Genomic DNA, 19,385 nt, shown 5'->3' with positions numbered 1-19,385 from the left:
AATACATGAACAACTAGAGAGACATTCTGGAATGTACAGCCAGAGCTGACAGCAAGCTGCTCGGCTGAATGTGACTATATTCACTGCTCTCTTTGAAATACATTTTTTTTTTCGCTCGTGTTACTGCTTCTCCCGAGAACCACGCTGGCACATTTTTTTCCCTTAGATTCTCACTGCTGCCTATAATCCATCATTACAAAGAGAGGCCTTAAAAACAGCACTCGGGGGAGACATTGTTTCCTTCCCATTTCGCTCTCAGAAAGAGCAACTTATAACGGGAGGGGAAAATTGTATTTAGGTTAAAGGAATATATATAACAAGAAAGCATCTGCTTCTACCCCTCTTTAAGATGCTAAGCTTCAAAAGGCCTCTTGGTTTTAAAAAAGGCCATCACCTCTTGGCCTGCTCCAAACATTAATATTATATGCCTGGTAATAAAGCCAGAGGATTTTTTTGTGAGAGCCATTAAAGGGAAAGGATGGCCGAGACAGATTTCTCTGGTGAATGAAAATCACAGGCTCATAAATAGAACCTGTGAGGTTAGTCGTGTGGTTAGCTAGTACTTCAAATTTGCGATTCCCCCGATTATATTGGTTGATGGGAACTGCTGATCTTTTCTCAGACGAGGCTGTGATGCTCAAATTTATGACTTAAAAAGAGAAAGTACCAGAATTCCTAAGGCAACCAAAAGCCCAGCAGCACCAGGTTAAAACACGCCTGGTACATGAACATCAGAGTACTGATAAGAGGGGAGAACAGAGTAAATGCAATTTTCTCCCCATAAAAGTTAATTTTGCCATTTGAAACCGCCCTATGATATTTATGTCATTCATCAAACAAAATTATCACTGACCCCACAAAATGTTCATCAACTTTCTTCACATTTAGCTGGTGTCAAATGACTACTTAGCTAATGCTTATTATTAGCCATAGGTTAATAATTTTACTGCTAATTATGAGACTAGAAAGTCTAAGTTTTTTTCAATTGAGCTCTTTAGGTGCACCCAACCCAATTTTTCCTCACGCTAGGCGTGTGAGTATCTCCTAGTTTAAATAACTAAGGAAGGTCTCAGCACGGTTCCCAGTGAAATGCTGTGCAAATCTCCACATGGTTACAGATGTAGCTATGGTGGGCGCTCGGGGTTTGTTCGGTTTCCTTACATTTTTGAAAACCGTTTACATACCAGACTTGAAGCTCCTTATCTAACTTGTCACAGAGTACGAAGGCGCCCGCTCCCTGGCTGTGTGCAAGGAGCTGTGGTAACATTAGTCATAATTCTGTGGTTTTCAAAGAGTCAAGGACATTATTTCTCCCTGATGAAAAAGAGGCCTTTGCCCACATTGCATTCTCTCTCTCTTTCTTTTTAATGCGGTTTGACAACTTGAATTCAGAAGATTTCACAATTAGAAGAACGAGATCGAACCACAGCATCTGTGCTCACAGCCCCCTTAGCTGCTCTAATTAGGATTCCCTTATTCCATTTCTAGTTCTCAGGAGAGGACAGGGGACTTTTTAGTTGGGGCTATTAGACGTTCTCTTTGTACAATGACACCCTCTGCTAAGCGAAGGCTCCAGCGAAAGCCATGCCCACTCTGCAGTTATTTCTTGCAATTCCAAGGAATAATGGTATCTTGTCTCATTTAAAAATAAACCTGAGGCTTATTCCTTATTGCTTTCTCTCCTCTGCCTACTCACATGAATTTCTTCTTGCCAATTAAACCAACTTTCCATTATTTAAGGAGGTAGTTTTGATCATAACTGTCGCCTGATAATAAGACATATTAAACTAGATTTCATTTGCTCACAGCTCCTTTCTTCCAGCTACAAGACTAATTTAAATGAGCTCCGATCACTCGATCTTATGTTTACTCAATAGTGAGTGGTGAAGTGTTGGAATTTCATAAGTGGTACTCTGCATGTCGCAGAACTCACCTGAAATGACCTGCACGTTCAATGTTCGCAGTTTCTCAGAATCACTTCCCCTTAAGAGGACAGATGTAGGTTTGTATTTATGACCTATTCCAAGAAAACAAATTAAATATTTAGATGATAAGCAAGCACATTCTTAATATATATTCCCCATGTTGGTTCCAAGGATTACCAAGGAAAATGGGCCATTCACAGCAGAGCCTGGAGTAACAAGACATTAACAGCCTTTTCTTATTATTTTCCATTAACAAATAGGTACTTTCTAAAACCAGTGGCTTCTCCACTGCCATAAATGTCATTATGCATCTCTTCTTAAATGCAGAATATTATTTACATTATTACAAACAATAAATAAATACAGAATATTTGATGTATATTTAATAATATTTAATGTCATAAATGGCGTGGTATTTTTCACTACTTCATATGCTTGGATTTGCAAGGCAGCTTTTGAAAGCCAGTAAGCCTGTCATTTAGGTAGATGTTCATAAAAACTTAATGTCACTCCCCACTCTCGGTCTCTTTCTAGGCATTTTTTTCTATCTGGCTTCTATTCTCTCTTTCCTAATATGTAGTCATTTATAGAAAAACAGATCAAGAAACTCAAAACTATGCACTAATTGCAAATGATATACGTTTATTTAAAATAATATAATTTTCAAAACTAGAAAGACCCTGGGTCTTAATTCTGTCATTTTATTAGCTGTATTACTTTGGACAAAACACTTAATCTCTCTGAGGCTCAGGGGTTTTTTTCATCTATAAAAAATGAAAGGAATAGCACATACCCTGTTTATAAACTTTGAGAATCTAGTAAAAATCTCATGAAAATGTTTATTCTACAAATATACAATACTGATGATGTTATTAACCAGTGCATTTAGGACTGTATATACTAAGGTACCAATGACAAGACTTGATATGAAACTGCTCTCAGAAATATCTCCAACAAACACTTAGCCAAAAAAATTAATGAAACTTTCACTCAACCCTACAGGCAACCACTCTTTCTGCCTACTGAAAGGACTAACACAGCCTTGCCTGGTAAAGAACACAAGAGCCTTGGGAAATATTACACCAGCACAATGCTACTATCCTTTATTGAGAACTACTAGGCACAGGGCCCTGTGTTACACTTCTTATGTAATCTCTTTAGTTCAATCCTTACCTCAGCCCTGTGGGAATGGTGATTATTCTTGTTTTACAGAGGAGGAAAGGGACACTCAAATATGGCAAGTAACTTGCACAAAGTCACATAACTAGTAAGTGGTAGCACTAGGATTCTAACCTAAGTCCACCTGACTCCAAAGCCTAGTTTTTTGTTTGTTTGTTTGTTTGTTTGCGGTACGCGGGCCTCTCACTGTTGTGGCCTCTCCTGTTGCGGAGCACAGGTTCCAGACGCGCAGGATCAGCAACCAGGCTCACGGGCCCAGCCGCTCCGCGGCATGTGGGATCTTCCCGGACCGGGGCACGAACCTGTGTCCCCTGCTTCGGCAGGCAGACTCTCAACCACTGCGCCACCAGGGAAGTCCCAAAGCCTAGTCTTATAATGACACATTTTATCCTGTCTTTAAGAGACCAACTACTCATATTATAAACTGTCCATCAGATCTGATATTCAGCCAGTATGTACATGGGTGCACACCAGAAGGGTCATGTATACATGCTCACACACCAGTAGGGCCAGTATATACATGGGTACACACCATAAGACCACGATAGTAGTTGACAGTCAATGTCCATTCTGATAGGTGGATGCCCATGTTATACTAGTTAATTCTTTTTTAATATCATCCCTACTTCCTGATTTCCAACTACACATTTTAGTGCTTCACAGTCAAAAATCTACTGTCCCCCCACACTTATTAAAGATTGACTCCTGCTCATCACCTAGAGCCTAGAGCTCAAGACCTCCAACTCCGAAATTCTTTATCACCACTCCTTATTCTTCTTCCCCTCTTCTGCCTTCACTTCCACCAAGCTCTGCTCAACCTCCAGTCCACCAACTCCTTCCAGTTCACGCAGCCTTTCTTCCCCTTCTATTCACTTGTCTGGGCTGGAGAAAGACACATGAAAATCCCTGAGTGCTGACACTATGTCTTACTTATGCTTATGTTCCTTGGGTTACGTAGAATCACCACTTACACACAGTAGGTGCTCAGTTAGTGGTAAATTGAACTAGAAAAAGAAGTCGAACCTACAGATAAGACTAGGAGTACCTTGATACTAGATGAATTCTCCCAAGATGGATTTATTTTTCAATACTTACCCTGCCACTTCTGCACTCTCCTGTGGGCTTCAAGTATTTTGTGGATAATGAAGATGAGCAAAAATATAAAAACTAATAGAACCAGAACATACCAAGTGATCTTCATGGAACAAATAAAATCTGCAAAAAACAATGTACTATAAAAATACAGTAAAATGATGCAGCAGATAAGAGGCAATATGGTGATATAGCTGGCTTCTACTATATATTCTGCCCATAACTGAAAAGTTGAATATATAACCATCACTGTTACAATGTCACTTGCTTTCCTGAGTTCTTTCCTAACGTATTAAATGAAGAAACATGACCAAGTGGTTTCCAGGGATCCATTTAGTTTCAAAATTCTAGGATTAATTTCACTTCCAAGTTATATTGATGTTAGTTTTGCTATCATTGCTATCACTAGGTTAAGACCACAGCAAGCAGAGTGCCAGAATCAGAGCCATTTGTGATTAACAATTTGGCCCTGGACCAAGCAACCAAAAACTGTATCCTCAAATCAACAAAGATGCAGTGTGTAAGATGAGGATGGGGAAGAAAGGGAAAGGCAAAGAAAGAGGTTGGATTGAGGCATATAAGAGACCAGGGTAGATGATTAATCAGACCTTCTTTCCACAGGGGCTCACATGGCAATGATCAGATCAAGTGCATGCATTAGTGAAACATACAGTTACCCTCGCCTGAATTTAATAAGGATACAGGTAAAAAATCGCTCATTCAAATGACAGTGAGGCAATATGGAAGTAGAGTCACCATCAGCAATAGCTTAGCACGATATTCTTTCGTCCCATAAACACACACTGGCCAGCAGACCCAGGAATCAGTGACTTAAAGGAGGTTGACTTCATTATGTCCAAAACACAATTGTCTACTGATTTTCTAAGCCACCCTACGTACTCTCTTCCTTGTATGCAAAACACAGCTAGTACTTATTCAACTTAGCAGGATATATAATTTCTTAATACCCTTAGATGACTGCTGTTTGGGGGCTCATGATCTGGGTACCCCTTTTACAGGTCCCCCACTCCATAAGCAGATGTACATTAAATAGGCAGTGAACATTTATTTAGAGAAGACACTGAATGGAGAAGGTAGAGATTGACTGGAATGGCAGCACTCGGCCTTCCTAACATCATTCCATACTACTTAGACTTGCATACCTCACTCAGCAAAATAAAAGCATGCAGTTAACTGGCATAGAAAATGTGCAGTGCCAGCAAGAGTCAAGGTGGGCCCAATACCAAGGTATCATGGGGCACTGATCAAGCTATGAAAAAAGGACCATGCATTCACCAAATTTATATTACAATAGCAGAATGTACACAGTTCGGGCCAAGCCAGCCAGAACACCCACCAAAGCACCAGTGAGAACACAGATGAGTGTATCTCCCTACATCCTATGCTGTCCCCCTACTCCCCGTCCCTGTAGCTGTCTTGGAGAGGATCAAGGGGAAATGGACAGGAGTCTGAAAAAAATCTAAAGAGGTAGATTAAATTATTTTTTCTGAGTAAATTTACCAGACTGGACTAAATTTAGTCCCCGCCCCCCCGCTGCCCTCCAGTAGATAGGACTTTTAAGGGAGATCAAATTAGTCTTTGGACAGCAGAGTAAAATATGAATAAATTTTTAATCTTCTACACATGGCAAAATAGGTATACTTTTCCCCAAATATAAGACTATATATTTGCACTACTATGTATAAAATAGATAACTAATTAGAACCTACTGTATAGCACAGGGAACTCTACTCAGTGCTCTGTGGTAACGTAAATGGGAAGGAAATCCAAAAAAGAGGGGATATGTGTACATGTATAGCTGATTCACTTTGCTGTACAGCAGAAACTAGCACAACATTATAAAGCAACCATACTCCAATAAAAATTAGGTTAAAAAAGCTACATATTTGTACACCTCTCTTATCTTTCTGATTTATGGCCCCATAAAAGCTGTCAATTACTACTTCACTTTGGAATTTATGATTTTTTCCATTAACACAAAAATTAATTCTCAAAATAAGGAATATGGTAATGCTTATTTTTCCTTCATGTTTTAGAAAACATAAAAAGCAATTAGATAGATACATAAATGGACATTGAAACAAATATAAGTTTTAAATATCTATAATCCAAACCTCTTTACCTTTCAGATTTCATCATAGTCTCCTTCTCTATGTGGTCTTTTCAAAACCTCCAACCTCATTCCTGAGCCAGAGGGAATTAACCCCTCTGTTCAGCTTCTCAGATCCTCTCCCATACCCCCTACACATACACACACCTTGAAATACCCCCCTAACTGCAGAGACTGTAGGGCCTTGGGCAAACTAACTCACAGGAGAAATTTATTTCAAGTCTTATATTTCACTTTAAAAATGCATGCATATTATATATTTGCGTTTGCTTTAAAATAAATATAACATTTTAAAATAATTACCTCTAATAGAATTACAGCTTTAGAAACTCATTCTAAGGCAATCTGAAAGGCTTCCCTATGTCTGGAACCTCAGAAAACACAGCAAGTTACTCTGCCATAGCACCTGTCCCACTGATTGCACTGACTCCGTTGTTTTACATACATCTATCTCTGTGTCTCCAGTGCCTGGCACACTGATTGGCATACAGCAGGCACTCATTAAATGGTTATATCATAAAATGCTCTTCAAGAGTAGAGTTTATGGGTCAAGTGAGGGTACCCTGCTTAGTAGTGAGGATCAACTGTGTTAATTTAGAATAGGGTGACTAGAGTGTTAATCAACCTTAAGCAGAATTAAGATACATGTGAGTTTTATATTTCAGACTCCTACCTTTCCCTCAGAGTCATCCAGTGCCTCAAAATGCTTAATCTGTACCCCACCTAACTTCACAGCAATATATCAAAAATCCCTTTAATTCAGGTCTGTTTCTCAGCTCTAAGAGAGGACATGTTAAATCAATTCAAAATTTAATAGCACGTCACAATATATATGTATATTTACATTTAAAAAGAAATATCATCCTTTAATACACAAGTGTGATAGTGTTACCTCAAGCACAGCTAATAGGCATTCCCAGAAGTTATTCTGGGGCAGAGGGTCTTTCTAATGCCCCTCAGATCACAACCCATAGACGTCTCCTCCACCTCTGAGTACAGCTGGGTTCCACAAAAAGCACATTTTGAAAGAAAAATAAACAGATAAAGGGCTAACATTCTTTCCAGTGTTGCTATTTCATCAATAAAATTCTTCAACTATTCAACTTTCAATGCAGTTAATGTGATAGTCCTTACTTAACTTTGTGTCTATATTCCATTCTCCTTTTCCCTCCAATTTCCTTAAAAACTTACATTTTACATCCATTTCTAGGTGCAAAGAAATATTTATACAATTAGTCGGGTGTTCCATAATTCTACAAGTATGGTTTATATCTGTTTCCTTGGCTGGATCTTCCTCCTCGATTGCTGACCTTCTAGTGTGTGTTTTTAGATTACAGGTAATGTTACATTCCTCCAAGTGGTCAACCACAGGAGTTACAGTGAAGTTAAAATGTTGACAAGGTGAATGAAAGTCATTTGCCTTCACTTCCGTTGATCCTCTCATGATAAGAACTAGAAAGAGATTAAGAAAATGTTATTCACAAAAAATAGTAGTACATAGTAAGAAAACACATACAACTCAAAACTAAATCCCCTCCTTCCTATACAACAAAAAAGAGTAGAAAGAAGAAGTTACCAGCACTAAAAATAACAATTACAGTGCTTACATTTTTTAAGAGAGTGAAAACTAGGTGAGTTTGAAATAAAATTGGAGCATCTCAAAGAAAAAGCAAACATTTTCCTGATGACTTGTGGGACAGATTTTATTTTCCAAAAGGGCCACAACAATATTTCCCATCCCACATTATACTAGTTTGCTAGGGTTGTCATAACAAAGTACCACAAAATGGGTGGCTTAAACAACAGAAATTTATTGTCTCACGGTTCTGGAGGCTACACTTTCAAGATTAAGGTGTTGACAAGGTTCCTTCCTTCTGAGGGCTGTGAGGAACAATGTGTCCCATGCTTCCCTTCTAGCTTCTGGTGGTTTGCTGGCAGTCTTTAGTGTTCCTTGTCTTATAGAAGCATCACCCTGATCTCTGCTTTCATCTTCACATGGCATTCTCCCTATGTGTGCATGTCTATATCCAAATTTTTTTTATTTACAAGGATGCATCAAGGATTCAATGACTCCTTGGGGAATCAAGTGTGATTTTATATGAGAACCTGCAAGTTTACTTAGAATTTTTTCAGTACTTTTGAAGAGAGCTTGCTAAATAATACTTTAACCATTAAATGTACATGGATTAGTGGCATTTTGATGTATTTTAAGCACAGATATTTTGATAAAGTAAACCAAGAACAAGTTATTATCCTATCTCAAAGCCTGTAAGTAAGTCACTCATTAAGCACCACACGGCTGAGTGTTCCAGGGCCACTAGACTTAACATTGGGATGTATTATTAATACTTTTTTTTAACAGAATGAGGTTATTTATCCTTGATAATTTTAATTCTCACTTTTCTTTTGCATTTACCTTTCGATGTTTGTTCCTGAGAAATAAAATCCATGTTTCCTTTGGACTCACAAGCCAAACATGAGGAGCACATTTTAAATTCACTTGTGATGTCTTGGCAAATCCTGGTGAAGTTTTGAAAACTGGAGTGATTTAGAAAGATTCCCATAATAATAGTCTGAGTTTCTTTTATTGGTTGCAGAAAAGTCACGAAAGAAAAATTTAAAGAGGAGAATGAATAGGTGAAATTAGGTTGTAAACATACTTCCAGGCATGATAGCTCCAACGTGTTTCCTATAAAGGAAAAAACAAAACAAAACAAAACAAAAAACAACTTTCTTTACTGTAAAATTTTGAGTTTTTGGCATTCAAATGAATACACAATAAGCTCCCAGTTTTTCTTAGGCAGATTCAGTACATTTCAGTTTATCACTGACAAGACTTTGTCTTCACATGAATTAACAATATCTAGTCCATTTAAATATTTTTTTAAAAATTTGTCAACATTCCCTGTTAATTTTCAGAGAAGAGAAGTCCTGCTGAGAAGTTCTTTGAAACCCTAGCATTGTAACCATTCTCTTTTCTAGGAAAATTTTAATGGACAAACCTTAGTTTCCTCTGAATCCATCTGTTCCCAAATAGAGGTTCAAGTGAATTGCATGGAGTTGAACAGGGAATGGAAAACTTGGACAGTATCTCTGTATTAGTTTCTGAGGGCTGCTGTAACAAACTACTACAATCTTGGTGGCTTAAAATGAGAAATTTATTCTTTTACAGTCCTGAAGGCCAGAAGTTCAATGCCAGTGTTACTGGTCTGAAATCGAAGCATTCCCAAGACCACACTCCCTCTGAAGACCTTGCACCTCTTCCAAATTTTGGGGACTGTTGGCATTCCTTGGCTTGTGAGCACATCACTCCAATCCCTGCTTCCATGGTCACATTACTTTCTCCTCTGTATCTCCATCTTCTACTCTTCTGTCTGTGTCAAATCTCCCTCTGCCTCTCTCTTATAAGGACACTTGTGATTAGATTTAGGTCCCACTGGGATAAGGCTCAGGATAATCTCCCCATCTCAAGATTCTTAAATTAATCACGTGTATAGAGACCCTTTTTCCCTATAAGGTAACATTTATAGGTTCCCAGGGATTAACACCTGATATATTTGGGTGACCATTATTCAACCTACTTGAAATTTAATAGGATAACATCATAATTTTTATTTTGGTGTGAAGACAAGTATCAGATTTGGAAATAATGGCATAATAGAAGGAAGACTGAGTTCAAAGCAAAAGACAAAGACTTTAGTGCTAAAGCTGTTATTAGCCAAGATACCTGAATAATTTACTTTGTCTCCACAAGTCTCATTTTCTCATTAGCAAAATAGAGATAATAACAAGATCCTGCTAACCTTGTGGGGTTATAGTAGCATCAAGTGATATATATGAAAATATTTTTGAAAATTGTACAAATGTATATTATTAAAATGCAAACCCATATTCCAAAGTAAAAATTTTAAATTCATCCTTTATTTAAGATGAGATTATGTAAGATTTAATCTACATGAGTAATTAAAGCTCACTATATGAAAATTGGGAATCCCTATGTAGCAGTAATGATAAACTAAGGAATAGGTAACCTCTCTTTCAGATATTCTCAATTTGACAGTCATTTACTAGCATGAGAAAAAAGCTGACACGCTCAGTTCCACATTTATGTGGCTTTCTTTACCATTTCTCATAATCACATGGGGCAAAATATATTTTTAAAATTTTCTAAATAATGTGGAGCACAATGAAAGAATTTCTTCATTTTTAAGAATGATTACTCCTAGTCATACATCTTGATTCAAACGTAAAAGAAAATCAAGCTATTGATTTATATTAAAGCACATTTTTTACTTGTTGAATTTGTACTTTGATAGTAATTTCATAATTGTTTCGTTACTGATGATATTTTTATTACTTAACAAATTAAAGGTACATTTACCAGCCCTCTACATTTGAAATTGCTTCTGTAATAATTCACGTGTAATTTCCAGCTATAAATACATTTCATACTTGAGTTGCTATAAAAGTTTTGGGAGGTAGAGATTGTGTTTTAGTCAAATACACAATTTTGTAATGTCTCAATATATTTGTAAACAAAGTTGTAATCAAATTAAAACTATTTTTTAAAAAATTGTCTTCAATAATAATGTCTCAAAAAGAAGATAGGAATGTATCATTTGATAGAAATCTATAATCTGTAGATTTTTTGTATTACTAAACACCTGAAAAAATTATTTCTTGCCATCTTTCCATTTTCCTCACTGGCATTTTTCATCTTATGAAATTTTCAACTTCTTGAATTTATATTCTTATGTTATGACCTAGAAGGAAGATAGAGAAATTTTTACTGTCATAGAGAAATGTTTACTGTCAATATTGCAGTCTTCTTATCCAATAAGTGACAAACTTGGCTTTCTAGAATTGTTGAGATATATCCGTTGTATTTGGCTATGAGGTCATTTTATGATGGTTTTTAAATCTTAGTTTTAAATAATTCAATTAGGAAAGAAAGAAATACAGGACATATCCTTCCCCAGTATAATTTTAAGAAATAAATGAATTCTACTCAATCATTTTTGTTATCAGGTGGGCTGTATTCTCATCTTCATAAACAAGGATATATGAATTTAACTACTGCCATTAATATTGCTGAGAGTCAGACATCTAAATTCTCACTCCCAGAGATAGAAATGCATTCCAGAATTACTCCAGTACTAAGACTGCAATCTTTCAAGATAAGGATATAGAATACTAACTAGAATTAGGAAAATAAGTTACAGTATAGGACAAATGCCCAAGTCAATGATTTTTTCTTTTTAAAGAAAAGCAAAGAGTAAGGTTAAACTGTCTTTATTTTCTTTTTTAACTTTTATTGTAAACATATATCATATACAAGCCTATGTAAAATGTATTGTTCCAGTTAAAGAATAATAAAAATAAACGAACACCCATGTATCTATCACACAGGTTAAGAAATAGAATATTAGCAACATCTCTAAAGCACCCTATCCCTCCCTGCCCCTACATACTCCTTCTTTCACAGAGGTTAAGCACCACATTGAATTTTGTTGCATTAGCATACTGTATACATATATATGGACTATATTGTAGGTATTCATCTATGACTTGATTTTTTTGCAGAATATGTTTTAGTCGTGTTGCTACACATGGCTGTAGTTAATTATTTGCGGTACGTTTTGAATGAATATACTACAATTTATGTATCTATTCTTCTGACAGTGAGCATTTGGGTTGTTTCTATTTTTGCTGTTCTGGATAATATTGCTGTGTACCATAACTCTTATACATTGTTGGTAGGAATGTAAAATAGTACAACCACTTTGGAAAACATTTTTATTTTCTTTAAGTTAAACATGTACTTAGCACGTGACCCAACAATTCTACTCCTAGTAGTTTACAAAAGAGAAATAAAAACATATGTCCACACAAATACCTGTACATGAATTTTCATGGCACCTTTAAAATTTATAATAGCTAAGAACTGGAAACAATCCAGAAGTCCAACAACTAGTGGATATATAAACAACTCCTGACATATCCATAGAATGAAATACTACTCAGCAACAAAAAGGAAGAAAATGCTGATACAAACAACAACACGGATGAATCTCAAATGCATTATCCCAAAGGAAAGAAGCCAAACACAAGTGACTATATACTAATGTGATTCCATTCATATGAAGTTCTAGAAAATGGAAAAATTTATTGATAGTGGGAGAAGGGTTCTTCTGCAAAGGAGAAAGAGGGACATTTTGGAGGTATTGGAAAGTTGTATATCTTGATTGTGTTGATAGTTACATTGCTGTAAACATTTGTCAAACCTCAAACTTTATACTTAAAAATGGCAGCATTTTATTATATATAAATTATATCTCAATAAAGCTTATTTTAAAATAGCGCTACTATGAATATTCATGAACATGTCTCCTGGTACACAAATACAGAAGCTTCTCTAGCATACATATTGAATGAAATTGCTGGGTATTCAGTATGCACACCTTTGATTTTACTAGAAAATGCCAAATCATTGTACAAAGCAGTTGGACCAATTTAATCTCCCACCTGCAGTGTGTAAAGGTTTCCCATTGACGCATATCTTGGCCAGCACTTTTCAAGTTTTGACAATTCAGTGAATGTTAAATAGAACCTCATCATGGTTTAAAAGTGTATCTTCCTGGTTTTCCCTACTTTTTCTATTTTTCGATTTTTCTGGTAGGTTGTTTGTCTTTTTCTTATTAATGTTTAGGAGTTTTTAACTTTCCTTTTAAAAATTTTAAGGAGTTCTTTACATTTTCTATTAAGATATCTTCTCACAGTTTGTACCTTGTCCATTCATTTTCTTCATGATCTTTTAGTTAAAGGAAGCTCTTAACTTGAATGTATTGAATTTATCAATCATTTTCTTTACAATTTGTGCTTAGTGTCTTGTTTAAGAAATCCTTCTCCTGGACTTCCCTGGTGGCACAGTGGTTAGGAATCGCCTGCTAATGCAGGGGAGATGGGTTCAAGCCCTAGTCCGGGAAGATCCCACATGCCGCAGAGGAGCTAAGCCCATGTGCCACAACTATTGAGCCTGCACTCTAGCGCCCATGACCCACAGCTACTGAGCCTGCGTGCCACAACTACAGAAGCCCGCGCACCTAGAGCCCGTGCTCTGCAACTAGAGAAGCCACTGAGGTAAGAAGTCTGCACACCACAACAAAGAGTATCCCCCACTCGCCACAACTAGAGAAAAACCCGCGCGAAGCAACGAAGACCCAACGCAGCCAAAAATAAAATAAATAAGTAAATAAATTTATAAAAAAAAAGAATCCTTCTCCTTTAAAAAGATCTTCACCCACATGGTCTTCTAAAAGTTTTGAAGTGTTGCCTTTTATGTTTAAGTTCTTAATCTATCTGATACTGTGTACAGTATGAAGTAGGAAACCAGATTAATTTCTCCCACGTGTGATAATCAATTGTACTACCAATTATTAAGTAGTCTATCTTTTCCCCACTATCTGTAATGACATCTCTATAATCTATCAAAGTATCCATGTATGTATGACTGTGTTTCCGGGTTCTCAATTTTGTTCCATCAGTCCATTTTTCTATCTTGGCAAAGATATCTTACTGACTTAATTACTTTTGCTCTGTAAAGCTCTTATATCTGACAGGAAAAATCCCCTCACCTTGTTCATTTTCTTTAGGAACATCTTAGCGATTCTTGACCCTTTGCTCTTTCCAATACATTTTAGAATCAGCTTACTAAGTTCAGTGAAGAACCCAGTTGTGATTCTGACTTGAATCTCAAAATCAGTTGGAGAAAAAAGATATGCTACTGAGTTTCTCCTATCACTCCTTTCTTCCTTTTTTTCTCTCTATTTTTATAGGTATTCTTTGATATTTTTTAATAAAGCTTCCAAATTTTCACCATTATGGTCCCATATATCTTTTGTTAGATTTCCTCCTGGCTACCTTATTTTTTGTTGCTATTGCCAATAGTATCTTTCAAGAAATATGTTTTCTGTTTATTAGTGGTACATGGAAATACAGTTGACTCTTGGATATCAATTTTATTTTTTACCGCTTGTAAACTTCCTTATTAATTTTAATTTTTCCTATAAATCTTTTGAGTTTTCTATGCAGCTATGCATGTTGACTGCAGATAATGACACCTTTATATCTTGCTTTTCAATCCTTATACCTTTTATTTCTTTTGCTTGTCTTAAGGCACTGACTAGGACTTCCAGTACCATGATAAATAGAGGTGTTGAGAGCAGACATCTTTGCTTGCTCCTGCATGCTTATGATGTTCAACGCTGAGAGTGATGTAGAATCATTTTTAGATATCCCGTTTCACTTTAAGGAAGGTCTCTTCTATTCCTAGTTTGCTAAGAGTTTTTAATTATAAGGGCTGTTGAATATAATTGAATGCTCTTTCAACAACTATTGAGATGCTTATATAGTCTTTCTTCTTTAATCAGTTAATACAGTGAATTACATTATTAGATTTTCTAATGCTAACTCAATCTTGCATTCCAGGAATAAATCTAATTTGATCATTTTTGTACATTGCTGCAATCAGATTCTTAATGTTTTGTTTAAATGTTTTTTACCTATATTTATAAATGAGATTGGCCTGTAAAGTTTTCCTTTTTGTCTTTGTTGGGTTTGGATACTAAGATATACTAGCCTTAGAAATAAATTGGAGGGCTTCCCTGGTGGCGCAGTGGTTGAGAATCCGCCTGCCGATGCAGGGGACACGGGTTTGTGCCCCGGTCCAGGAAGGTCCCACATGCCGCGGAGCGGCTGGGCCCGTGAGCCATGGCCGCTGAGCCTGCGTGTCTGGAGCCTGTGCTCCTCAACGGGAGAGGCCACAACAGTGAGAGGCCCGCGTACCGCAAAAAAAAAAAAAAAAAAAAAAAAAAAAAAAAAAAAAATTGGAAAATGTTCCCCTTTTTCTATTTTCTAAAAAGGTTTATTATAAAATTGCATTTATGCATTGCACGGGGAGATCAGCTCAGTGCTTTGTGACCACCTAGAGGGGTGGGATAGGGACGGTGGGAGGGAGATGCAAGAGGGAGGGGATATATGTATACGTATAGCTGATTCACTTTGTTATACAGCAAAAGCTAACACAACAATGTAAAGCAATTATACTCCAATAAAGATGTTAAAATAAATAAATAAAAATAAAATTGCATTTATCTGTTCAATCCATTTCTTGAAAGTTTGACAGAACTTGCATATAAAACCATCTGAACCTAGTGCTTTTTCAGGAAAATTAAACCACTGGTTCAATTTTATTTATTGCTGTATGATTCTTGGGTTTTCCATTTCTTCCCAAGTAAGTTTTGGTAAGTTATATTTTTCTAGAAATGTGTCTTTATATTTTAACTTTATTGACTTAAAGTTATTCATAATAATCTCATTATATTTTAAATTTCTATGTCCCTTTTTCATTCCTAACATTTGTTACTTGTGCCTTCTCTCTTTTGATTATTCAGTTTTAGTAGGCAGAATAATGGCCTCCCTAAGATGTCCGTATCCTAATTCCCAGAACCTGTGAATATGTTATATTATATGGCAAAGAGGAATTAAAGCAAAAGATGGAATTCAAATTGCTAATGAACTGTTCTTAAAATAAGGAAATGATCCTGGATTATCTGGGTGGGCATAATGTAATCATACACGTGTCAGATGGGAGAAAAACTCAACAGGCTTTGAAGATGGAAGGAAGCCACAAGCCAAGGAAAGCAGGCAGCTTCCAGAAGCTGGAAAAGACAAGAAAATAAATGTATTCTTTCCTAGAGCCTCTGAAATGAATGTAACCCTACTAACACCTTGATTTTAGCTCAGTGAAAACTCTGTGGGACTTCTTACAGGCTGTAAGATAATATATTTGTGCTGTTTGAAGCTACTGTTTGCAGTCATTTTTACAGTGGCCATAAGAAACTAATACATCAGTCATTCCAGAAGTGTGTCCATTTAATTAGTCTTTCCAAAGAACCAACTTTTGACTTTATTGATCCTTTCTATTGTATCTTTTAATTTCATTGACTTTTGCTTTCGTCTTTATTATTTCCTGCCTTCTACTTTCCTTGGGTTTATCTCACTGTCTTTCTTCTGACATCTTACATATAAGTACTTAAAGCTATAAATTTTCATCTAAATATCTGCCATTTTTATAATATCCCACATTTTAATAGATATTATTTTATTATCATTAATTTTTACCATTTTCTAATTTTCATTATGATTTCTTCTCATCCATGGCTTATTTTTACATTTCCAAATACAGTGTTTGTTTTTAGTTTGCTTTTTGTTACTAGATTCTAGCTTAATTGCATTTAGTCAGATATATATTAAAGATTGTTTGAAATTTATTGAAGCTTACTTACTTTCATAACCTAGTATGTGGTGAATTTGTATTAATGTTTCATAAGTGTGCCAAAATAATATGTATTTCCAGATGTTGAGTTAAGTATTCTAAATATGTCATTAGATAAAACAAGTTATATAAATTATTTGAATCATCTGTATTCTTATTATCTGTCTGATTATATTTTATACTGGAGGATCATGTTTAAAATCTCCCACTCTAATAATGAATTTATAAATGTCTCTTTTAAGCTATCTCATTAGGGGCATACAAATTTAGAACTGATAGATATTTTTGTGAAGTGAACGCTTTTCCATACATACTGATCTTCTTTATTGCTAATAATGACTTTGATCTTAAAATCTTATATTAAGACAGTGATACATGCTTTCTTCAGTTACTATTTGTACCTTATATTTTTCTCATCCTTTTATTTTATTTTACTATTATTATTTTTTTTGCGATACATGGGCCTCTCACCGTTGTGGCCTCTCCCGTTGCAGAGCACAGGCTCCGGACGCGCAGGCTCAGCAGCCATGGCTCACGGGCCCAGTCACTCCGCAGCATGTGGGATCTTCCCGGACTGGGGCACGAACCCGTGTCCCTTGCATCAGCAAGCGGACTCTCAGCCACTGCGCCACCAGGGAAGCCTCATCCTTTTATTTTTATCTTTCTCATATTCTAATGCTTTAGATGCGTCTCGTTTAAATGTCATATTGCTGAAATTTTAAAAGTTTAACCTGATAATTTTTTGTGTCTTTACCTGGATAGATTTACCTACTTACATTTACTGAGATCATTGATATATTTGGATTTAACTCCGTCATATTATTTAGTGCTTTCTATTTTTACCACTTTCCCTATTACCTTTCTTGTTATCTATTGATTTAATGATTTTTTAAATTCCATTGTTTTTCCCTTTAGTTATTTGCAGGTTAGACACTATATTTCTATTATTTTAGTAATTTTTAACAGGCATCCTTAACAAGTCTAAAGCCAATCATTAATGTTACCCTCTTTCAAACAATATAAGGATCTTAGAATACTTTAACTCTGATCACATCCTTCCTGACTTAAATGCTATTTTTAAACAACATTTTAGTTCTACCTTGTTTTTTCATTAACACACAAATTAGTAGTTAATTTTGTTTTATACAGTAATATTTTCAAGATTTATTTGGATTTACTCATATGTTTATAATTGTTGTTGAGGGTTCTTTTCCTGCCACCTCTTCTTTCACCTCTGTCTTTTCTCTTGGGATTATATTCTTTCTCCTGAAATTAATTCTCTAGCAGTTCCTTTACTGAGGATCTGCTGATTATACACTCCCTGTTTTTGTTCATCTGAAGATATATATCTCACCAATTCTAGATTGACAATAATTTTCCCCAGCACTTAGCAGACATTATTCCATTGCCTTCTGATTTTCATTGTTGCTTTCAAGAAGTGAGTTCTCAGCCTAACTATTGTTCCTTTAAAGACAATCTGCCTTTATCTCTGGTTATTTTTAAGATCTCTTTAGGTTTCATGTTCTACAGAATTTCTTTTTATTTATTCTATCTAGAATTTATTGGGTTTCCTGAATTTGAGGATTTGAGTCCTTCATTGCTTCTGTAAAATTATCAGTCACATCTCTACAAACATTTTCCCCATTCTGTCTCTTCTCTCCTTTCATAGGTTTAATTAGAAACATCTCCCTTTGTTCTCCCATGGAGAGCTATTTCTAATTCAACTCTGTTTCACATTTTCTATTTCTTTGGTTCTCTGAAATGTGTTCTAAGTAATTTCCTTACATCTACAATCCACTTCATTAATTCATTATTCAGTTGCATCTAATCTATTTATTGCATTCCTTGTGTTTCTACTTCAAATTATTATATTTTCATAATTAGAATTTCTAGTAGGGTTCTTTTTCAAATCTGCCTGGTTATATTTAATAATCTTGTTTCTTAATCATACATTTTGATACCATTTTTAATGTATTGAAACAAATTACTTATTTTATATCTCATAATTCTGATATCTGAATTCTTTAAAGATCCAATTATATTTGTTGTTTCTGTTGACTCTTGTCAACTGGAGTCTTAATATATTTTATGATTTTTGATAGTAGCACACGTTCCTTAGAATTTTATTCAGGAATATCTGAGGTCTGGTTTGAAGGTATTTTCCTCCAGAGAGGATTGTGTTTGCCTCTACTTGATGTCTAATGACACCATTAATCCAAAATCACTTTAAATTAAATTTTTGGATTGGGCTTTTCACACCTCATAGACAATGACCCTCAGTATCCAAATTATGACCATCTTGTGTTCACAGACTCTCAAAGGGATTTTTTCCTTACAAAATTTACTTACAAACCAACAGATTATTTTCCTTGATTACTCTTTCATGGAGCATATCATCTTTTGAGTCCCAGACTTACATGTCCTGCCCATGCATGGCCCAATGAAACTGAGACTCTAGCCACCAGGAATTGGTAGATACTCCTGAGGTGACCAATTTCTTCACTCTTGCTTATCCACCTAGATTTGTAATTTCTAGTCATTTTCCATCTTTAAGGAGTTTTTTTATTTTCTTATCAGTTCAACTATGTATTTTTAAAGTTTTTAATATGTTTAATCTTGTATTTTTAGATATTTTGTGCCAGAAGTGTTTTTTAAAGTATGACTGCAAGAACAGAAGTCTCATCTATCTGTTGAACTTCAAAAGTAAGTGATAATTTATAAT

General features: G+C 35.6%; 1 protein-coding gene across 1 annotated transcript in view; it reads right to left on the bottom strand.

The window, feature by feature from the left end:
* Nucleotides 1–19,385, bottom strand: part of TMEM156 (transmembrane protein 156) — a 49,436-nt gene that overhangs the window by 16,786 nt on the left and 13,265 nt on the right. Inside the window, exons 2-5 of the mRNA XM_065877249.1 lie at nucleotides 8,744–9,016; nucleotides 7,519–7,779; nucleotides 4,200–4,319; nucleotides 1,934–2,017 (exon numbers count right to left, since the gene is read on the bottom strand). Of these exons, the coding sequence (XP_065733321.1) occupies nucleotides 1,934–2,017; nucleotides 4,200–4,319; nucleotides 7,519–7,779; nucleotides 8,744–9,016 (738 nt within the window). The remainder of the gene's footprint in view (nucleotides 1–1,933; nucleotides 2,018–4,199; nucleotides 4,320–7,518; nucleotides 7,780–8,743; nucleotides 9,017–19,385) is intronic.

Source organism: Phocoena phocoena, chromosome 5 (genome assembly GCF_963924675.1).
Source record: "Phocoena phocoena chromosome 5, mPhoPho1.1, whole genome shotgun sequence".
NCBI classification, from domain to species: Eukaryota; Metazoa; Chordata; class Mammalia; order Artiodactyla; family Phocoenidae; genus Phocoena; species Phocoena phocoena.
Note: the sequence above shows the minus strand (reverse complement) of the source record. Positions and strands in the feature narration are given on the sequence as shown.